Source organism: Megalobrama amblycephala, linkage group LG13 (genome assembly GCF_018812025.1).
Source record: "Megalobrama amblycephala isolate DHTTF-2021 linkage group LG13, ASM1881202v1, whole genome shotgun sequence".
Lineage (NCBI taxonomy): Eukaryota > Metazoa > Chordata > Actinopteri > Cypriniformes > Xenocyprididae > Megalobrama > Megalobrama amblycephala.
Genome location: NC_063056.1, coordinates 28,660,397 through 28,683,530, shown reverse-complemented (window position 1 = coordinate 28,683,530; position 23,134 = coordinate 28,660,397). Strand labels below are relative to the sequence as shown.

Sequence of the window (23,134 nt, the reverse complement as noted above, 5' to 3'; positions counted from 1 at the left end):
CTGTACATTTTCCACTATAGTTCCATGCATTTTCTGTACAACTGATCACAGAGACTGCTACCCCATTTTTTCACAACAATATATTATCATGGTATATTAATCTATCTCAGATAAACCTGCACTTAAAGTGTTAATTCACCCAAAAATGAAAATTCTGTCATTTATTACTCTAATATATTATTACTCTTTTTACCCTATTGCCATTCCACACCCGTAAGACCTTCGTTCATCTTCGGAACACAAATTAAGATATTTTTGTTGAAATCCGATGGCTCAGTGAGGCCTGCATATATAGGAAGCAATGACATTTCCTCTCTCAAGATCCATTGATGTACTAAAAACATATTTAAATCAGTTCATGCGAGTACAGTGGTTCAATATTAATATTATAAAGCGACGAGAATATTTTTGGAGCGCCAAAAAAAAAAAAAAAAAATGGACTTATTTAGTGATGGCCGATTTCAAAACACTGCTTCAGGAAGCTTCGGAGCATAATGAATCAGTGTATCGAATCAGCTGTTCGGAGCGCCAAAGTCACGTGATTTCAGCCGTTGGCAGTTTGACACGCGATCTGAATCATGATTCGATACACTGATTCATTTAAGCTCCGATGCTTCATGAAGCAGTGTTTTGAAATCGGCCATCACTACATCACTAAAAATTTCTTTTGTTTTTTTTTGGCGCACCAAAAATATTCTCCTCGTTTTATAATATTAATAGTGAACCACTGTACTCACATGAACCGATTTAAATATGTTTTTAGTACAATAATGGATCTTGAGAGAGGAAATGTCATTGCTCCCTATGCAGGCCTCACTGAGCCATTGGATTTCAATAAAAATATCTTAATTTGTGTTCCGAAGATTAACAAAGGTCTTACGGGTGTGGAATGGCATGAGGGTAAGTAATAAATGACAGAATTTTCATTTTTGGGTGAACTAACCCTTTAAATGCCACGTAAAAAAAATAAATAAATAATCGCTTTACATTAGGGTCAAACAGTAATAATGCCAGAATAAGCAGCAATACGGACCAGACTTTTTGTCGTTTAGTCCAGCTATGCAATACTAGGGTGTAATGAAGTATTTATATGACAGGAACAAAATATTTTATGGACTCCAGTATTATCAGCAAAGAGATGTTCTTAGTCTGTCTCACAATAATGGCTTGTCCATGTTTTAATGCTGATGCCTCATATTTGTACAGGAAAACAACTGATGCAGGTCATACAAATCAAAAGACGACATTTTTACAACAGCTTATTTGCTCTTGTGCTGTCAGCACAAATACAGGCAAACAGGAAGTTTTCCTGTTTGTCCATTTTTTACCAAGTCATCTGAAGCCAGTAAAAGTGATGCAGAGGCCCAGATCGATGGCTTTTAGGTAGCAATCAGTCATTTTAAATGGTTTTCACACTTTGCATGTGGTTAATTTCTTGTCCGATCACAAAACAGTTCTGCAAATTCTAGACTTAGTGAATTAAAGCCTTTGTTAGCTAATAAAAGCCAAACTGATCTCTGTCTCTCCTTTGCCTTTTCCGTGCCAATTCGGGAAAGTAGGCGCTGTTGTATGGTCTGTCTCGATCCCCCATCTCTCGCTCGAGCTCTTTTTCTTTCCCGCCTCCACTCCTCTGTTCCAGTAAAGCCTGTGTCCTTTTCCTCTCCTCCGCTTCTCTCTGCAATCGTTCAGCCCTTAACCTCTCAATTGAACTGTTGTGAGTAAAAGAAATAATTTCAGGATGAAAATGCTGACAAAAGGATTCAACAAGATGTTACTAGTGCAGTGGGCATCTACTCATGCCTACTCATGCCCTGTACGTGATCTAGTTTGCAAGGGAAACGATTTTCAGAGTGTAATTTAAGTAATATTTCCTCATTTATTTTTGTTTTTTATATCCAGTTATTCTAGACTGCAATACACTACAGAAAAAAAACTGGAAAATGACATCAGGAAAATATTTGAAAGCAAAAACATACTAATTATAAATGCATTTACACTACCGTTCAAAGGTTTTGGCAAAAGTAATACTTTTAGTCAACAAGGACGTGTTAAATTGATCGAAAGTGGCAGTGAAGACATTTATAATGTTAACAAAGACTTCTGTTTCAAATAAATGCTGTTCTTTTGATTCAACAAAGGATCCTGCAAAAATATTAAGCAGCAAAACTGTTTTCAACATTGATAATAATAAGAAATGTTTCTTGGGCAACAATATTTTAATATCAGCATATTAGAAGGATTTTTGAAGGATCATGTGGCACTGAAGGCTGGAGTAATGGCTGCAACAATTCAGCTTTGCCATTAAAGGAACTAATTACATTTTAAAAGACATTGTAAAGTCTTTTAAAATTGTAATATTTAACAACATTACTGTTTAATTTGTATTTTTGATCAAATAACTGCAGTTATGGTGAGCATAATAGACTTCTTTCAAAAACAAAACAAACCAAAAAAAAAAAAAAAAAATGTCCAAAACTTTAGAACGGTAGAAAGTACAAACATGTATACATCAAATTCTTTCATGCTGCAAATACTCACGGTCACATTTTCACTTTCAAGAAACGGCTCAGTGATCATAATGACTTGTGAAGTATGACTAAACTGTTGTGTAGTCAGGCAAGATGCTTTATTGGTTTTGACAGAAATAGAAAAATGATTTCGCACCTCTCTCCACCCCTCTTCTCTCCTCTGTCTTTCTTCTCCTTCTTCTTATGCTTTTTCTCCTTTCTGTCCTTCACTGCCAGTGCTTTCTTCATTTCTTTAAGGGGATCCAAACTGTCTTTCAGCTTCCTGTCTTTCTTTTCTCTTTCCTCTTCAGTTATGCTTCTTTGCTTGTTTTTGCCTTTCTCTTTTTTGTCTCTCTCTTCCTCTTTGTCTTTTCCATCTTTCAGGTACCAGGGAGTGGCTTCTGTTCCAGGAGCGGGACCTAGAGACACTAAAATCCCAATAGCACGTTCTTGCTTCTCCTAGAATAAAATATCACAAAAACATGTTTAAAATTTACTATTTTAAATAGACTGTCACAATGGCAAAATGGAAAGTATATTGCTAAATCTTAATGTTGACATGAAACGGATTGCTGTGGGTTGCTATTTCTGTGATATAAAAGAGGGAGGGGAAGTTATTTTGATTAAAGATTATGAAGGCATATGAATTTTGAAAAATATGATATGCATGGATAAATCATTTATAATAAATACTGAAATATTCCATAAAAAAATAAGAATTGTCAATTTTGATTTCATTGGTAGTTTAAAACAAACTAACGGAAAAAAAAACATTAAAACTGGAAGGATGTGTTTAATCTTTTTGTCACACCTTCTCTTCCTTCTTCTCTTTGAGGTATTCTGCATTTCCTTTCTTTTCAGATGAGTCCTCTAGTGGAAAAAGATTTAGGTGTTCTATCTCTCTGGCTCCTCGGCTTGTCTCTGCCGCCTCTCCATCCTCAGTCCATTCCCCTGTCTGCTGAAGGGCGGCTCGAGATTTCTTTCTCAAATACTCTGTTCGAGCCTGAGGGATTATGGGACAGACATTCAGTATAAAATGTACATAGCAACATAGACAGAATAGAAACAGCATTTAATCATGCATTATATTTATGATAAATGATTATATATATATTATATAATTTATTTTTTCCGGAGGGGCTGAGAATGTAGTAAATTAACCTAGAAACAGTGGAAGGATGCTGGGTTGCTATGGTTACCTCTTGCTCTGCGCGTTCCACTCGCTTTTGAATCTCGCGTTCTTCCTCTGCTGCACGAGCCTCGTCGCGGCGCACGCGCGCAATGTTGTCCTTATTACGCACATGCCAGCTCTTTTTGGGCAAAATGTTCATTGTGAAATACTTAAGAGAACAGCCAAACGGACAAATATAATTGAGGATTCGTAGCGAGTTTGTCAGGGCACAAACAAGAGCCAAAAAATGCGGAAACAGCTCAGTTTATGGCTCGAAACAAATAGTCTCGTCGACTAACTACGCAACGACATTTAAACTCGTAAGTGAATCTCGTCGGTAAATGTCAGATCCGTTTCTTTCATACTGCCTATTCACAACAAAACACATTTAAATAGTTTTCGAAAAAAATACACCAACTGAATGCTATGGAAAGCAAGCTTTGCAAACACCGGAAGTAAGTTGTCATAGTGTGCACTACGTCACACGTAAAATATGTGTGACGCAGTGGACAGTCTTGTAACTACGCGTAGACTACCACATGAGGGCGCATCTAAAAAAGAAAACCCTCAAAGAAGGCCTTTTGTTTACCAGAGATTAAATTCTCAGTGCCCAATTCATGAAATACTCATGTGAGGAATATGTTTGTAGTCCTCATAACGCTCAGAATTCTATACTGATATTTACATTTTTTCAAAATAGAAGCAGTTTGAATAGAGATACTTATTTTCTGTGTTTTCATGGTTTGAAAAAGAATGGAATACAAAATTAACAAAGACTTGAGTAAAAAAATAATTTTATGGTTAAGGAGATACACTTACATTATCCATCATTATCCAATGAGTACATTGCCTCATAAACATGAATATTTTGTATACATATAAACATTTCTACACTACATTTCAATGGTATGGGGTCAGTATTGATTTTAAAATGTTTTTGAAAGTATCTTATGTTCACCAAGGCTGTATTAATTTGATCAAATATACAGTAAAACAGTAGTATTGTGAATATTATTACAATTTTAAATATTTTTTTTCTATTTGAATATATTTTAAAATGTTATTTATTCTTGTGATGGCAAAGCTGAATTTTCAGCATAATTACTCCAGTATTCAGTGTCACATGATCCTTTGGAAATCATTCTAATACACTGCTCAAGAAACATTTCTTATTATTAAAGTTGAAAACGGTTCATATTATTATAGAAACCATACTTTTTTTCTTTTCTTTTTTTTGATAAAAAGCATTTAAACAGAAATCTTTTGCAACATTATTAATGTCTTTACTGTCACTTTTGATCAATTTAATGCATCCTTGCTAAATAAAAGTATTAATTTCTTTTCAAAAAAATCTTACTGACCCCAAACTTTTTAACAGTACTAAAACTATCATTGGTTGTATTTCTGTAAAATATTAAAGTGCACAATTTTCAGAATTCCAGCATACACTGCCCTTTATCAAAGTCTTAATATGGCCTCGGGTCTTCATCGGGGTCAAATGCATAATTGTCATGTTGATTCCACCGTGTTGCCGTGTGGTAAAAGGGCTCAGTCTCTCTCTGGGGCTGCTGTGGTTCACGTTGTTCCTTCTGCATTGTGGCATTAATCTCTTCAATTTGTCGGACCAGGAATTGCTTGTCATGCTGTTCCTGTTAAACCCAGATAAATACAGATTAAAGGATGGATTAATAATGGTTTCAGAGGTAAAACTGGAAAGAAAGATTATTTTATATGTTATATTATTTTATCTTGGCTTTCAGTGTTATCTACATTATATTCAGACCTCAAACACAAGGTATAACAAGTGAACTTATTGTAAATAAATATTATTGTATTATACAATTACACGTTTCGCACTTTAAATATGCATAACCATTCTCTGCAGATTTGAATTACTAATAATCAAGCACTTACCAGCTTACACTGAGACTTCAGGAGTGCTACACTTTTCCCATGGACAGATGTTAAAGCGCTCACATAGCACAGGAGAACACTGTGTATTAAATACCAAACACATGTAAAACATAAATGGACATTTTTATCACATTTTCATCAACAATTATATCATAAGCAGTCCTCTCTTTTTTACAATTATTTATCAGTATACATTAAAGTAAACTGACTGGAGGCATGTTGAGTAAAGTGTTCCATGAAACCATAAGAAATCCTGAATTGACCCAAGGCTGTTTATACTGACCAGGAGAAGATGAAGAGTGGTATAGAGAAATTCTGGGATCCAACATAAAACAGGAATTCTGCACTGGTGCTGTTTAGCATTTTGACACTTTCTGGTACAACCTCCCACATTGTTGGGTTAAACCGGAAAGGCCCACAGCCATAAGATGGATGGATCCTACCAAAAAAAAACAACAAAAAAAAACATTATATTTACATGATTATACATTAATATTCTCTTTCTGTCATTAAAAACAACATGGAGCGTGGCAGGCCTCACTCACTTAGCCACGCTGTAAAGGAGAACCACGCTGGCCAACATCCAACCGAAGAGCAGAACCAACAGGAAGAAGAAGTTGGAGGTGGTGGATCGGAAGTTTCTTGTTGCTGGTTGACAGTTCTGGAAGAGAGTTATCTGACACAAGCAAACATGGAAAAAATGAGAAATTGCAATCAATTGCATGTATGTTTCTGAGAAGGTTGTGCTCATGCCATGGTACCTTTTTGCAGTAATAAAAGAGGATGAATTTGATGGTGTTGATGAATGGCAGCAATGGACAGAAAAGAGCTCCAGTCCAAACCACTGTTTGACTGTAAACTAGAGCAAGAACATTTGGGGCAACCAGAAACTCTTGCCGTCCCACCCACTGAGCCGGTTTACACGAGCAATGATCCACCACAATCCTGAACATGGCAAAAATAAGTTATAGATACACATTTTTTTATATATAGAAATCTGTAACCTAATACACACACACACACACAAAAAACAGACCTGCGTGGGAATTCTACCAGGATTAGTGTAGCGATGGTAATCAGGAAGTCAAAAAGAGTCAGTTTATACATTTCCTGTCCAACTCGTGTCTCCCAGCACTATATGGTTGTGAAAGAGGGATTGAAAGTAAAAAAAAAAAAAAAAAAAGAAGCCGCATTTCGTGAATCCTTGGGCATTAAACAGTAAGACATCAATCTGTTTAAAAGTTTGGGATCAGTAAGATTTAAAAAGTTTTTTTTTTTTTTTTTGTCATCACAGGAATAAATTACATTACACTTGTTAAAAACCGACCCCAAACTCTTGAACGGTAGTGTATCTGACCAAATTATAAATGAGTGCATATCTTTCGCTGTTTACCTTATATTCGTCGTAATAATATTCGCAGGGTTTACATTTTTCGCTGTCGATTTCTCCCTTACAGGTAATCTGTTCCCATAGAGTGTACAGCAATACACCCAAACTCACCAAACGCAGGAAGACCGCTCTACAATGACAAATGGAGAGAATGAGTAAAATTGAGCAAGCATAAGAGTCTCTAAAAGAATAATGACAAAGACAAATCAAACAGAGCAGTGGATGAATGAACAATGTGTGAGTATTTAGAGAAAATGATGGTGCTTCATTTGAAATGATTCATTTTAAAAGCTATTTAATGAGGGTCACAAAAGAAACTGCAGGCTAAGAGCTCTCAATGAGGTTTTAACCAAGGCTAAACAAGTGCTGCTTTTCATCGTTCTGCTGTTTGTTCTCTTTGATATCTTTATTCTGTGTTGGTGTGAGTGTTGATCTAACCGCAGCAAGGCCAGGATGACGGTGGTACTGGGAGAATACTTTTCCAGTAATGCAATCTTGTCACACAGTAAAGGCACCACAAAATTGCTTGCTGTTATGACCATGGAGGGTAAGTATTGTAACAGCAGCCCCTTAAAGCCTGTTGTTTGCTCAGACTAAAAGAAGGAGAGATTTTAATCAATTAATTGTCAAAAAATAAAGCCTCAACCAAATAAATAAATACATCAAAAATATAGATTTTTGCATTATTTTTATAATCCTACTTATCATCTTAAAACTTCCTCTAAGGAAAAAAATAGACCTATGCTGCATCCGAAATGCTGTGTAGTAGGTAGCCTACTACAATTGGTTTGAAACTTGCTTTGCGACTGTTAAAAAATATGCATTCTATAGAGTATGAATGTGTGTAGTATGAATGAAATTCGGACGTACTTCATCTACCATGTTGTCACTGTCATGTGACCAGTGCAGGGTAGATTACTTACGAACTGTAATCCATTACTAAATACAAATTACATGATGAAAATTGTATTTAGTAATGTAATCTATTACATTACACATTTTAGATAATGTAATCTGATTACTTTTCGATTACTTTTGACTTAACTCATTTATTGCATTATTTGAATAGAATAATCTTGTAGAATATTGATTTAAAAATCCAAAGAGAAAGAAGTTATTCCACTCTTTTGTTATCAACAACGTGAAGTTCATTAAACATATGTTAGGCTTTCTCAAACTGCTGTTTGTGTAGGAACTGCAGGGGGGTTGTAAATTGGTGAATAGCTAATAAATAATTTTATCTAAAAAATGTTAAATTAAAATAAAAATTTTCCAAAAAATAAATAAATAAATAAAAATAAAACACTTACTAAAAAATATTTCACTTGTTTATGCTGTGTGGCCTCTCAATTTCCCATGTAATTATGGCTGCCTAACTAGTGGTAAACTGCTACTTCTTTTGTGTGCAATTCCACAAAACATAATTAAGATAAGCTTTTTTAGATTTAATTTAAAAGATTAAATTAGGAGAATCATTGAATTTGCTGCCAATAACAGAAAAATAATTTACTGCCATTTTGTGAATATTTTGTGAAGTACTCATATGATCTAATCAATAAAAAAGTAACTGTGGTCTGGTTACGAGTATTTTAAAATGTAATATAATCCAATTACAAGTGTAATTTTAGGAATCTGATTCCAGGATTACATATAATCAGTTACTACCCAGCTCTGCATGTGACCTATAGTGTTAGTCACTTTACTGCCATTCAAAACTCCTCTTCTATGGCCTCATGGGATAGTAAAGTATCCATCGAATGCGCACTTCACAACCTCTGCGGAAGTAGTAGGTCATCTATTCATGTACTGTTTTTCGAATACTATGTAATGAGACATAATACTCTGTTGGTATACAGTTTTTCACATACTCTATAGTAGGCAAGTATTTGATTTCAGACGCAGCACTAGACAAATTAATCTCTAAATCACAATGTGTCAATCAAGATTTACTGGCCCAAATCATTATGAGACTTATGTAAGTTTTAATGCGACCATTTAGTTTTAGTAACTGGTTTTGGTGGGTTTTTTTAGCTTCAGCTAACCTGGCTGAACTGAGTTGCCTGAGCAATGCCATAGAAAGTTGCACCAATGAGTATTGAGACAACTATGTTAAGGACAACACGGAGCGCATAGCGAGAGACAGTTTGGCCCAAAGTCAGGGAGGCAGCCTTTTTTTTAAGTCTTTCCTCTTCTAGATCCACCTGAGGGAGAAAGACACAGTGAGAAACATGAAAAAAATAATAAACATAATACTCTCCACTAGCGGTTTCCTTTTAAATATTTATTTTCCAAAAGAAACCTGCTCCTACACAATTACTCACTGTATTGTTAAACAATATATAAGAAGGCATTTAATTTCAAACTTGTTTTCCAATACACAGACCTGTAACCGATAGCGAAAGTTGTTTTGTTTAAGTTTTGTTGCGCGGTGTCCTTGGAGGCCGTGATCCCATCCTGTAAACACCAGTATACTGTAACCCCCTGCTGCTCCTCCACCCGTCACTACAGCAACACGAGCCGTGCCGCCCATTCTGTTGGTCAATCAGGGATGTCAGCTTGATACTTCAGCAATGTTCTATTAATATGTTGGTAGAAAATTGTGACAAAGCTGACAAGACTTACCTAATAACCATACAAATGAAGCAGAAGAGGAAGTAGAAGGCTGCCGTCAACAGATAGGCCAGAGGGATGTTGTAAGAGAAGCCTTTACTCTCAATCATTGAATTATTATAGTAGCCATAAAACAGGTATGAATACTCCATAAACCCCTGAAGGAAGACATGATCGAAGATCATTTAGTTCACAATAATAAAAAATAAGATCTCAAATGTGAAAGACTAAATATACAGGGATAATTTTCTATTTGTTACTATTTGTCACACCAAATCAGCATATTATAATGATTTCTGAAGGATCATGTGACACTGAAGACTGGAGTAATGATGCTGAAAAGCTTTGCATCACAGGAATAAATTACATTCTAAAATGTATTACAATAGAAAGGAGATGCTTTAAATTATTTAAGTGAAGTGAAACGTGAAGGCCAAGTATGGCAACCCATACTTGGAATTTGTTCTCTGCATTTAACCCATCCAAGTTAGTGCACAAACATTAGGAGTAGTGAGTAATGAACACACACACACACACACACACACACACACACACACACACACACACACACACACACACCCAGAGCAGTGGGCAAGCGACTGGAGGTTATAGGTGCCTTGCCCAAGGGCACCTCAAGTCATTTCTTGCTGGTATTGAGAATCGAACCAACAACCTTCGGGTTACCAGTCTGACTCCCTAACCATTAGGTCACAAATGCCCCATTTAGAAAAGTATTCAGTGAGTGCGTCCATACCGTTCCTGAGACCAGGTCCAGAAAGTATGTGAAGAACACCATCAGGGTATCAGGTTTTGGATCATACTGCAAGCATATTTCTCTACCTGTTACAAACAAAATAATATGAAAATTTTATTGCAGATTAAAAAAATACTATTAAATTGAAACCAGTTCATTGTATTTAATTTGAATACTATTTCAACAAAGAGGGTTATTTCCTGATAGTGTTTTACCCTGAATTCAATAATATTAGGAGTATGAGATTAGTAAAATTGGCATTGGGGGAATTCCAGCAAACACAGGAAACATATAGGCTATCAGAACAAGGAGGAAAGAAAAGACCATATTTAATCTCTTTAACACTATTAAAATAGTCAAACTGTTTCTAATGTGATCTAAGGTTTTCTTTGAAAGGATTAGCTATAATAATGAATTATTAACCAAATCAACAAATGCTTAAGCTTCTGGGGACCTACTGTCCTGCAGAGTTTAGCTCCAACCCTAGTGAAACACACACAGACCAGCCAATCAAGCTCTTCCTCAAATCACAGGTGTGCTGAAGGAGGTTGGAAATAAACTTTGCAGGACAAAGTTGATGACCTCAGCATTTGAGCAAGAATGTTTTTGAAATGGTGGACGACGTGTAGCGCTTCATCCTCGCGCCAGTTCAGTTTTATTTTGGAATCCATGGTGGCTGATTATTTCATAAAATCTAGGCTACATATAGGCAGGTCCATTAACAGCACACCGGTTTAAAAATTGCAATTAAAACATGGTGGAAAACGTGTTTATCCTTCATTTCCAATGTGTATATCATAATGTATTCTCTTGAAAATTCTTTATTGACAAATGTGTGTTGAACGTAAACTCCTCTTTGGAATTTCACCATTCAATGTGAATTTATCTGAGAATTAGGGCTGTCAAACGATTAATCGCGATTAATCGTATACAAAATAAAAGTCTGCATAATATATGTGGGTGTACTGTGTGTAATTATTATGTATATATAAATACAAACACATTCATGTATATATTTGAGAAATATTTACAAGTATATGTATTTATTTATATTTTTATATAATTTATATTATATATATAAATAAAAATATTTTGTATATAACATATTTCTCTTAAATATATACATTAATTTGTGTGTATTTATATATACATAAAAATTACACACAGTACACCCACATATATTATGCAAACTCAAACTTTTATTTTGTATACGATTAATCGCGATTAATGACAGCCCTACTGAGAATATTCTTAAATAAGGAAATCTATTCAGTGACTAGTCCATGCCTATTTCATCTTCCAAAATCCTGTTATTTTGTTATTAAATTACGACTGTGATGCTTGATAACTAACTTTTAAGCGCAGCTTTGAGCCAAGAATTTTTTTTACTCTTAAGTCAATTCTTAGCAGCGTTTTTGTGAGTAATTCTCAGAGGCTTGATAAATACGGACCCTGGTTATTATACCACACTGAAAAAAACAAGTATAATTTACTTAATTTTTCTTTTGCAAGATTTAGCACACATATTTGTAAAGTACATTTCATATATGGAATTAAGAAAACTCTACTTTACTAAGTTAAGTAAAATTAATAAATAAAATAAGTAATTTTAATTGGCCATAGGGTAAAAAGGTTGAGTAATTTATACTTAGCTGAAGTTCCCTTTGCAATACATTTTACTCAAACAATATAACACTGAATTAAACTGCTTTAAAAACATCTAAGTAAATAATACAATAGATATTGTGTAGACACCATATCGTCTCGGTTACAAAGGTAACCCTCGTTCCCTGAAGGAGGGAACGGAGACGTACGTCGGACAGACCGACGAATAGGAATCTCGCTAGAGAGGCCAATCTACTTCGAGTGTAACTAAAACGAGCCAATGCACATTGGCATGCAATCATATGCATCAGCTGCTCGCCTCGCAGCGCGGGTATATAATGAGCAGCAGGTGCGTTGCATCTTCAGGTTTTCGCTGAGGAGCCGAACCGGATAGGCAGCAGCATCAGCGGGGTACAGCGACTGTGGCGACGGGACGTACGTCTCCGTTCCCTCCTTCAGGGAACGAGGGTTACCTTTGTAACCGAGACGTTCCCATTCAGTCGGTCACGTTCGACGTACGTCGGACAGACCGACGAATAGGAATCCCTACCAAAGCGCCACAGGAGCTGCCCCCTTCCAGCGCTCTGTAGTAAGCCACCTGAACCCCCTTGCCTGAGGATGGTGGGACAGGGCTGACACAGAGAGAGTCGATCACTGCTGTTCCCCAAAACCCATTCAGTGAGACTTTTGGATAACGCTGGGAAAGGAACGCTGCGGAAGCCACATCCTTCCCCGAAGGAGTTATGTGGAGAAGTAGATATGGACTAACCCTGTAGGGCTGTGCTACATATGGAAGAGCTGGGGTGACTCCAACCCGATGAAGGGTAGGTTCTCCCAGAGGGAAAGACACGGGCTTCGTTTAGGAGCAACCGTGGAACCAACCATATGGGATCCCCGTAGGGTCACACATATGGAACCCAGCCTAAACCCGGTTCTCAAGGATACAACGGAGTATAGGCCTGGCGCCAGACGCTCCGCCACGTCGGCTGCCGAAGGGATATCGGAGGACTCGACAGGGTCTGCCTTGTAGGGACTCTCTGGAGAAAAGAAGCGCATGTAGCGCAGCAAGCCGACACTAAGCCGGGGCCTCTCCGTGCCTCTGACCTGTGGCAAGAACACGGGAGGAGACCGGCTGGACACGAAGGCTATAGTATCTAGCGAACGTGTAGGTGTCGCCCAGCCCGCAGCTCTACAAATGTCTGTCAGTGAGGCGCCACGAGCCAGCGCCCAGGAGGATGCGACACCTCTCGTGGAGTGAGCATGCAACCTGAGCGGGCAGGGCACGCCCTGAGCTTGGTAAGCCAGGGCGATGGCATCCACTATCCAGTGGGCCATCCTCTGCTTGGAGACAGCCTTTCCCTTCTGCTGGCCTCCATAACAGACAAAGAGCTGGTCTGAGGTCCTGAGGCTTTGGTTCTGTCTATGTACTGTCGCAAAGCGCGAACTGGACAGAGCAAAGCCAGGGCTGGGTCTGCCTCCTCCGAGGGCAGCGCTTGCAGGCTCACCACCTGGTCCCTGAAGGGAATGGTAGGAACCTTGGGCACATAGCCAGGCCGGGGTCTTAGTACCACGTGGCTATCACCCGGCCCGAACTCCAGGCACGATACGTCGACCGAAAATGACTGCAGGTCCCCTACCCTCTTGATGGAGGCCAATGCAACCAGCAGCAAAGTCTTCATAGACAGAATCTTTAAGTCTGCCGATTGCAAAGGCTCAAAGGGAGCAATCTGAAGTGCTCTTAGCACCAGAGTGAGGTCCCAAGAGGGTATGGAGGGGGGACGAGGAGGATTTAACCGTCTCGCCCCCCTAAGGAACCTGACGACCAGGTCGTGCTGACCAACAGATTTGCCATCTATGTGGTCGTGGTAAGCGGAGATAGCAGCAGTATGGACTTTGAGGGTGGAGGGGGACAGCCTACGCTCCAACCCTTGCTGCAAGAAGGAAAGCACGACTCCGATCGAGCATCCTCGGGGGTCTTCTCGGCGAGAAGAGCACCACTCGACGAACAGGTTCCACTTCGAGGCGTAAGCACGTCTCGTAGACAGTGCAAGTGCCGAAGTGATGGTGTTAAGTACCTCAGGGGGTAAGTCACCTAGAACCTCCGCGTCCCGTCCAGGGACCAGACATGGAGTTTCCAGAGGTCTGGATGCGGGTGCCAAAGAGTGCCCCGTCTCTGAGAAGAAGGTCCTTCCTCAGAGGAATGGGCCAGGGAGGGCTGTCGCAAGGAGTGAAAGTTCTGGGAACCAGGTCTGGTCGGGCCAATAGGGCGCAACTAAGAGGACCTGCTCCTCGTCCTCCCTGACTTTGCACAGGGTCTGTGCAAGTAGGCTCACTGGGGGAAACGCATATTTGCGAAGGCCCCGGGGCCAGCTGAGTGCCAGTGCGTCTGTCCCGAGTGTTCCCTCGGACAGGGGGTAAAACAACTGGCAGTGGGAGGTTTCCGGTGAGGCAAACAGGTCTACCTGAGCCTCTCCAAACTCTCTCCAGATCAGCTGGACCACCTGGGGGTGGAGTCGCCACTCTCCTGGCAGCTCAGCTCGTGATAGCTCGTCGGCCACATGGCTGAGCACACCAGGGACAAGAATGGCATGAAGCGACCTCAGACGCTTCTGACTCCAGAGGAGGAGATGGGGGGCGAGTTGCGACATGCGACGGGAGCGTAGACCACCTTGATGGTTGATGTACGCAACGGTCGCAGTGTTGTCCGTACGGACCAGTACATGCTTGCCCCGTAGCGGCCCTTTGAGGCGGCTCAGAGCAAGACGTACTGCTAGCAACTCGAGGCAATTGATGTGCCAATGCAGATGGGGTCCCGTCCAAACCCCTGACACTGCATGCCCGTTGTACGTGGCACCCCAGCCGGTGGCAGGAGCATCTGTGAATACCACAGCATGCCGGGACACTTGTTCTAGGGGCACTCCTGCCCGGAGAACAAAGGGTCCGACCACGGACTGAAGGCTTGGCGGCACTCCTGAGTGATTAGCACCCGGAACGTGCCGCGTTGCCACGCCCATCTCGGGACTCGGCCGTGAAGCCAGTGTTGAAGCAGTCTCATATGAAGCAGACCAAGCGGGGTTACTGCCGCCGCGGCCGCCATATGCCCCAGGAGCCTCTGAAAGAATTTCAGTGGGACCGCTGTCCTGCCATTGAACGTATTCAGGCAGTTCAACACCGACTGAGCACGTTCCTCTGTGAGGCGTGCTATCTGTTCGACCGAATCCAGCTCCATACCGAGAAAAGAGATCCTCTGCACAGGGGAGAGTTTGCTCTTTTCCCAGTTGACCTGAAGACCCAACTGGCTGAGGTGTCTGAGCACCAAATCCTTGTGTTCGCACAACTAACCCCGGGACTGTGCTAGAATGAGCCAGTCGAGGTAGTTGAGAATGCGAACACCCTGTTCTCTCATGGGAACAAGGGCTCCCCCTACGACTTTCGTAAAGACGCGGGGAGACAGGGCCAGCCCGAAGGGTAGGACTCTGTACTGATATGCTCGACCTTCGAACGCAAAGCGCAGGAATGGCCTGTGTTGCGGAAGAAACGAGACATGGAAGTACGCGTCCTTCAGGTCGATCGCTGCAAACCAATCTCGGGGACGGATGCACTCAAAAATGCGCTTCTGCGTCAGCATTTTGAACGGTAGCTTGTACAGGCTCCGATTCAAAACTCGCAGGTCCAAGATCGGTCATAACCCACTGCTCTTTTTGGGTACAATGAAGTAGGGACTGTAGAACCCTGACCTCATATCGGCTGGAGGGGCCGGCTCCATCGCGTCCTCCGCCAGTAGGACTGCGATCTCCGCACGCAAGACAGGGGCAACGACATCTTTCACTGTAGTGAAGAGGACGTCCCTGAACTTGGGGGGATGCCGGGCGAACTGAATCGCATAGCCGAGCCTGATGGTCCCAATGAGCCAGCGAGACGGACTGGGGAGCGCTAACCGGGCTCGCAGAGACCGTACAAGCGGGACCAAAGAGACCACCGGCGTACCCGCAGCGGGGCAGCGAGGTGGAACACAGGGACGCGGCTCGGGGGCTCTCTTTGTGAGGCGGCCCGAAGCGGCGTCACAGTGTGCTAGGCAACACTTACCTGGTTCCACGGATGGACAGAGGGAGCAGTCGAGGCTTTGGCTGCCCGCTGCTCGCTGCTGTCCGCTGGCGACAGAAGAGGGGGATGAGAGTGGTGAGGTTTTTCTCCTCCCACTGCTCTCCAAACCCTCTTCAGACCTGGAAATGGAGGAACTGCTCTTTTAATTTTGGGTACCACTGCCTCTTGGGTCAGTGGCGGAACAGAAACAAACCCAATAAAAGGATTTACCACCCGGCCCTCCTCCAGGGGTGGAAGAGCAGCCCCACCCATTTCTGGGTCGCCCGTCTCAGGGGTGATTCTCACCAACCACTTAACAGCTGCAGAGACGGGAGGCGTCATCTCCCCGCAATGGACACAGCAGAGCCTGCTGGGCCAGAGTTTCTTGCAGGGGACGACACCCTTGGCGACGAGCAGACCGAGGGGCGGCCCAAGAGGAACTCAATGGTTTGTCATGGGAAGCTCCCCGATCCGCTACTAACTGAGGAGAACCGCTGGGCTCAGTCCTCGACAGTGTCACCGAAAAGGCCACCTCGTAAGATGGGAGCATTGAGAAAGCATTTAGCTTGACAACCTCTCGCACCTCACAAGGTAAGCCAGGGGGCACTTCTGGACCACAGAGGTGGACATCGTCTGGCTGAGGGCCTGCGCCGTGACTTTGATCACGGTTAGTCAACAAGCGCAGCTCAACCCCAGCACAGAACTACCCTCATGCAAAAAGAGTGCCTTGGCCTCACATGCAGGGTGGGTGTGGTCTGTGTACAGCCACCCCAACCAAGAGGGTAGTGAGAGAGGAAAAACTTATGCAGATTTTGGCACTTTTGGCATTCCATATTTATGGCACCAACATACCCCCATACTGCCAAGTTTTCCATGCACATCTGGAAGACCCAGGAAAGCATGGCTGTAAACTCCGAATCTGAGTCAGCATAGGCACACACCATTACAGTGGGCAGCATCACCCTCATCTCCAGAGCATAACAGCACTCTCTCCGATGCTGCAATCGACGTCTGTCCCTCAGCTGGAGCTCTGAATGAAATGCTAGGTTCCCCTATGAGTAGGACCAGCAATCCAATCCAGAAACTGCACAGCTTGCAATGCGCTAGAGAGGGAGGGGCCCTAGGGGGTTGGTTCCCCGAAGGAACCCCTCAACCTCATGTCACCCAAGCCATATCAGCAAAGTAGACCTCTTCTGGTGCACCAGAGAGGGCGCTACAATGGAGATTATGCAAGGGAACCGCGCATCTAGAGCGCCGAGCGAGCGCTGGGTTGCCGTGACAACCCGCGCTGCAGCCCGGCAGCTCGACGGCACACGACACGCAGAGGAGCGAGAGGTTTGCTCTCGCTGATCTCCACGGTCTTCCCAGAGTGTCGGGCAGACCCGCGGCTGTGCTTTTACACACAAGCGGCAGCTGGCCAACAACAGAGGGGACTCAAGCTTCCCGGAGAAAGAAGAGTCACGACCGGCGTGTCGACGTGATCATGTTCTCATATGAAAACATGAAACACCCACGAACATCATTTCAACACGCGCCCAGACATGTGAAACAGTGATCGTGGCCGTCAGTGAGGACAGGAACGACCGCATCCAGAAACACAAGTAGGATGTCATCTTTAAAAAGACGCGAATCTACTTGTGTAAGCTCTTTCAGGGACTTTACTCTTTTAAAAGTGCTGAAGCACGCAGGGGAACGGCCGCCGCAACACAGACAGGGATTGTGTGCAGCCTGTCGTGTGCTCTCTCTCTCTTTGAAGGCGCTCACTCTTACCAGCCGTAAAAACGGCTTTTCAGCGCTCAAAAGCGCACCGTACCGGCCGTGAGAACAGCCTTCCGACGCTGTCAAAACAGCTATTTGCTCAAAAACGGCAAACGAAACAAAAACAGAAAAAGAGAGGACTTCAACCCCGCTGCTGTGCTGTTCGCCTGCACTCGGAAAAAAAGAGAAGTTCAACCAAAAAGCTTGACTCGTCTTCTAGCAGACACTCGCTTGCAGAGAACAGGAACAAACACCGTTCGGCTCCGAAGCGAAAAGCTGAAGATGCAACGCACCTGCTGCTCATTATATACCCGCGCTGCGAGGCGAGCAGCTGATGCATATGATTGCATGCCAATGTGCATTGGCTCGTTTTAGTTACACTCGAAGTAGATTGGCCTCTCTAGCGAGATTCCTATTCGTCGGTCTGTCCGACGTACGTCGAACGTGACCGACTGAATGGGAACTACATAAGTAACACAGCACCTGAACACAAAGACCCCAATACTTGGTACACAATGACGGTAACATTTCATGGCTCGTTTTTGAGTACGAATGTGCCATTTTGAGTAGAAAATGAACTCCAAATGTCACAAAATGGCAAGTTACTAAACGTAAATACAGCTGTAAAACAGTGGAAAATCAACCTCAGTAATTATTCAAGGCCCAGTGCATGATGGGAACACATGTATCAATGATATATCATGTATCAGAAAAGTTGAATAGTTTTACTTAACTTCATAATGTTGATATTTACACTAATTTCTACAAGCTTGAATTGAGTACTAATATAGAATATATTTAGGTTTATTATTATTATTATTATTATTTATTATTCTTGCCTGAACTTACTTTTTCATGTAGAAATTACATTTGTTTTGTTTTTTTTCTGTAGTATTTACTTCACCATAAAATATTTTGTATCAGTGGAGATTGTGTTCCTACCGGTTAGATTGACTGTAGGGGTAGTGGAGTTAGACATGGAGTTCATGGAGCGAAACACAATGCTGGGAATGAGGACAAATGCTGCGATTAACAAGGAGGACAGGAAGTTGAGAATCACAAGAAATCTCAGGAACAGGAAGTAGGATTGTACTCCTCCACCAAAGTGACCTACAAGAAAACAAGTGAATAAAAGAAAGGAAAGGAAATTATTTTTAAATACAAAGTTTATTTTTAATGAACTTGTTCATCTCCATTAGACTTATATCTTGTTCTTGGCATATTTTCTTAAATGACCAGATGATTGTTTTTTCCTATCAAAGCTATGCTGATGACACAACTCTCGCTCTCATTCCAATCAGAGGATCTGACGCTGTTTTTATCTCAGCCTGCCTGACAGACATTTCTTGCTAGATGAACAACCACCACCTTTTACTAAAACTTACGAAGACAGACCTGCTTGTGGTCCCAGCCAACCCAACACTCCATCAAAACTTCTCCATTCAGCTAGGTTCAAAACATCCAGGACAGCCAAAAAGCTTGGAGTTGTGATTAATGATCAGTTGAACTTCACGGACCACATTGCTAGAACTGCTCGGTCCTGCAGATTTGCCCTATATAACATTAGCAGGATCAGATCCTTCCTATCGGAGCATGCTACGCAACTTCTTTCCCAAGCTCTTGTTCTATTCAGACTGGACTATTGTAATGCTCTCTTGGCAGGGCTTCCAGCATGCTCTGTCAAACCTCTGCAACTGATCCAGAATGTTGCAGCAAGAGTAACCAGTCGAAGACAGCACATGTCACACCTCTCCTCATAAAACTGCACTGGTTGCCAATTGGCACTCACATCATTCAATAAAATTCAAGGCACTGATGTTTGCCTACAGAACAACCACTGGCTCGACACCCCTATTCACAGCAAAATCCCCAGAGTTAAATCAACTATGCTCAGAGTACATATATCTCTATATACTGTTAAAGTAACACTGAAGCAGAGTTAAAGTTAATGAGATAATTAAGTGATGATTGAGCATTAGTGATGAACACCTGCTGTTAACAAGCAGAATAACTGAACTACAACTGACTTCCAGCCACAGCCTAAGATGAACTCAACTGAAGATAAAAGACATTAAATCTCTCAAGATCTGATTAAACAACTTTACAAACAGCATATTTCATTAACTTTAATTCTGCTTCAGTGTTATTTTAACTCTATGTAGAGAGGAACCATATGTTCTCTGAGCAGAGTTGATTTAACTCAGGGGATTTTGCTGTCTACCTAAACTCTTTACTCCAGACCTACATGCCATCCAGAAGCTTGTGTACTGCAAGTGAACAGCGATTTGTGGTGCCATCTCAATATCACTTTCAGCACAATATCACTTTCACATACCTTTACCTGGATTGTTCCCTGCTAGTGGAATTACCTGCCTAACTCAACATGAGCCACTGAGTTTTCAAGAAACGGCTTAAAACACATCTTTTTCAGCAACACTTGACCCATTAATATTAACACCTACTATTCTATCTATCTATTTAAAAAAAAAAACTTTCTACATGTACTGTGGTGGACTAACTGGGACTAGTCACAGCACTTGCCCTATTGTTGGTTTGATTGCTTCTATTGCTCTTCTCATTTGTAAGTCGCTTTGGATAAAAGTGTCTGCTAAATGATAAAATGTAAATGATTTACTTATCATTTTTCGGAGAAAAAACATGTATGCGCTAATGAGAGCAGCATTTCTCATTTATGTTAACTATTTAAGTTTGTTTTATATTTCACCTCCTATCCTTTGGATTCCCCTTTTCCACAGAATAAAATAGCTGAGGACATATTTGGCAACCTCACAGAAACGGCGAAATGTCTGTGATTGTTTGATGTTCCAAGAGCTAGAAACAACTGGAACTCTCATCTGTTGCACCTGCCTGGAAGAAAGTGAGAGAAAAACAAGCCATATTACGATTAAACTTTCTACAACTAAAAGTTTCAGAGGATAATTCTGTCTGAAACTTTTGAGAGCTAGTATTAAAGGGTTAGTTCACCCAAAAATAAAATTTCTGTCATTAATTACTCATCCTCATGTCATTCCACACCCATAAAACCTTCGTTCATCTTTGGAACACAAATGTAGATATTTTTTATGACTATATTCAACAATTCCATCTCTCCCTCTCGAATTTCATAAAAAAAAAAGGTCATGACATGAGGTTGACAGAATGACAGAAATTCCATTTTTGGGTGAACTATCCCTTTAAGACAGAGAAAGAATTATTTTTCTTCAATTCTGAATTTTAGTAATGTAAAAATGTAAAAGTTACAATTATGGAATGAGCAATTCATGTATACCATACTGCTCTCTTCAGGCCCATGTGCAGCGGCAGCTCGCGGAGATTTCGAGGCTCATTAGAGTCTTCAGCATCTTCAGGATTTTCAGGAGGGGAGTCCCAGTCAAACCGAACCGCACTGGTATCTTGTGCTGGAACTGTCCGTAACCTCAATGAATGCTGGGAACCATAAGGACTAGGGTAGTCTGTTGGCGTTCAGAGAAAACACATGCATTTCAGAGAATAACAATTACAAAAGTTGGTATGTTAAAATGATATATGACAAGAAAATTATAATACTGATGTTTAACTGTACTGGGAGACATTACAGTCAACTACAGTAATGGCTGTGTTAAAAAATAGGACCGAGAACAAACTGGAGCAGCATTTTCCCATCAGCTCTGAAAATATTCTGCACTACCTTTCTATACATAGCCATGACCTATATACTGCCAGTTCTCCTTAACACTTCCAAAATAACGTAGACTGAACATTGTTAAGGACATATATCAACAAATTTAACATACGCTGTTAAATTTATACTATTACAGTTTAATCAGTAACAGTACTTGTAATAATTAAAGAACATGAAAAAGCAACAGTAAAAAGCTATTAACTCATTAGTTACCTCACCATACAATTGTAAAAAAAAAAAAAAAAAAAAATGTTGTTAGTAAATACTAAATAGTATTATTATTTACACATTTTAATCTCCTTGTCTTAATTTATGGAAAAGGCATTCTCAGAATTTACCTACTGACATTTGTTTAGATTTTATTCAAAATGTTTGGTTATTATTATGTACACTGATTATTATCAGTGCATTTTACAGTAAGAAACATGTTTAGCTCAAACAAGTTGGTATAGAAATTACATAATTTAATGACATACAGTTAAGAAACTGTAAAATATACGGTCTCCAAAATGATGAATAGCGTAGGATTTTCCAGTTATTCAGCTGTAAAAGGAAGCTAACCTGAGCGTAAATAAGCTCTGTCACCCTTATGCTTATATATGTATCACATTAGCTCTCATTACATATACTCTCTTACCTGGAGTTGGATGGACTTGGTTGTTGAATGATCTTAGCTCCATCAGAAATCAGGTACTATCAACAAAGATTCCACATAAAACAAACAAGAAAACAACTAGCTCAATCGAAAAAAGAGCAGATGTCAGTAGTGCATAGCTATAGTTTGGCAAATTCCCATTACAGAGAAGAACACAGGTGTGTCAGGAGTGGACTGTCATTTGGACTTTGAATCTTATGGAAATAAACTTTGGAAATACTTCCTTGTACTTATTACCAGCTGAACACCGTGACAAAGAGACAAAGGCAACCTACTGACGGATCCTGTTACCATGAGTGAAGAAAACAGTCCTCAGTCGGAATGTTTTCTTTCTCTGTGGATTGAAAGTAGATTCACTAAATTGGTTGTGATTTGGTTGGTTGTCTTTTGAATAATGACTAATAATAATAACGTTTTAAATAATAGTAACTTGTTATGAGCTTTGGTAAGAATCTTTTCAATCCTTTAGTTTATTGCGTTAAAAGTGTTGTCATGGAGACAAGGAGCATAACCTTTTTGTTGCATAGGCCAAAGTCTTTGTATTAACAACAGACTAATCAAATCTTATCACTAAACTTACATGCTATTAATAAACATGAGAACTAATAAATAATAAAAACTTTATCTCACAATGCAACTTATACATTCATTAAAATGGGTAAAAGAACAGACCATTGGTATACAATACCAATTAAAAGTTTAGGGTCAGTACATTTTTTTTTTAAAGAAATTAATACTTTTATTCAGCAAGGACACATTAAATCGATTAAAAGAGACAATATAGACATTTATAGTGTTATAAAAGTTTTCTATTTTAAATAAATGCTGTTATTTTGATTTTTCTTCAAAGAATCTTAAAAAATATTTCATGGTTTCCAAAAAAAAAAAAAAAAAAAAAAAAAAAAAAAAGAAGCACAGAAGTTTCTTGAGCACCAAATCAGCATATTAGGATGATTTCTGAATGATAATGTGACACTGGAGTAAAATTCAGCTTTGTGATCACAG

At 40.6% G+C, this 23,134-nt stretch overlaps 2 protein-coding genes and 1 long non-coding RNA gene across 3 annotated transcripts; 1 reads left to right on the top strand and 2 right to left on the bottom strand.

Annotated features, from left to right (window-relative positions):
* Positions 1-1,163: 1,163 nt before the first annotated feature.
* On the bottom strand, positions 1,164-4,159 carry leng1 (leukocyte receptor cluster (LRC) member 1). Its single transcript, XM_048153369.1, has 4 exons — positions 3,707-4,159; positions 3,319-3,510; positions 2,665-2,966; positions 1,164-1,709 (listed from the first exon to the last, which is right to left on the bottom strand). The coding sequence occupies exons 1-4, from the start codon at positions 3,836-3,838 to the stop codon at positions 1,496-1,498; spliced, it is 840 nt and encodes a 279-aa protein (XP_048009326.1). The 5' UTR covers positions 3,839-4,159; the 3' UTR covers positions 1,164-1,495.
* A 574-nt stretch (positions 4,160-4,733) lies between these two features.
* Positions 4,734-22,249, bottom strand: tmc4 (transmembrane channel-like 4). The gene is made up of 16 exons (XM_048153368.1): positions 22,112-22,249; positions 21,082-21,265; positions 20,518-20,660; positions 18,735-18,902; positions 10,347-10,432; positions 9,605-9,750; positions 9,366-9,513; positions 9,025-9,183; positions 7,421-7,575; positions 6,986-7,112; positions 6,629-6,726; positions 6,354-6,537; positions 6,138-6,268; positions 5,876-6,031; positions 5,593-5,671; positions 4,734-5,327 (listed from the first exon to the last, which is right to left on the bottom strand). The coding sequence occupies exons 1-16, from the start codon at positions 22,152-22,154 to the stop codon at positions 5,145-5,147; spliced, it is 2,190 nt and encodes a 729-aa protein (XP_048009325.1). The 5' UTR covers positions 22,155-22,249; the 3' UTR covers positions 4,734-5,144.
* LOC125243598 lies at positions 17,577-21,234 on the top strand. Its single transcript, XR_007179067.1, has 3 exons — positions 17,577-17,635; positions 20,549-20,670; positions 21,099-21,234. It is a non-coding gene; the product is annotated as an uncharacterized LOC125243598 (long non-coding RNA).
* Positions 22,250-23,134: the final 885 nt, after the last annotated feature.

What these genes read in the sequence shown, in the direction of transcription:
- leng1 (XM_048153369.1), bottom strand. Translation starts at nt 3,838, where the DNA reads ATGAACATTTTGCCCAAAAAGAGCTGGCATGTGCGTAATAAGGACAAC. An exon ending in AAGAGAAGAAGGAAGAGAAG is followed by an intron (nt 2,967 to 3,318) that starts GTGTGACAAAAA and finishes ATTTTATTCTAG; the next exon opens with GAGAAGCAAGAACGTGCTAT. An exon ending in GAGAAGAGGGGTGGAGAGAG is followed by an intron (nt 1,710 to 2,664) that starts GTGCGAAATCAT and finishes TACTCACAACAG; the next exon opens with TTCAATTGAGAGGTTAAGGG.
- tmc4 (XM_048153368.1), bottom strand. Translation starts at nt 22,154, where the DNA reads ATGGAGCTAAGATCATTCAACAACCAAGTCCATCCAACTCCAG. An exon ending in ACTTTCGCTATCGGTTACAG is followed by an intron (nt 9,184 to 9,365) that starts GTCTGTGTATTG and finishes TTTCTCCCTCAG; the next exon opens with GTGGATCTAGAAGAGGAAAG. An exon ending in TGAAGTCTCAGTGTAAGCTG is followed by an intron (nt 5,328 to 5,592) that starts GTAAGTGCTTGA and finishes TGGGTTTAACAG; the next exon opens with GAACAGCATGACAAGCAATT.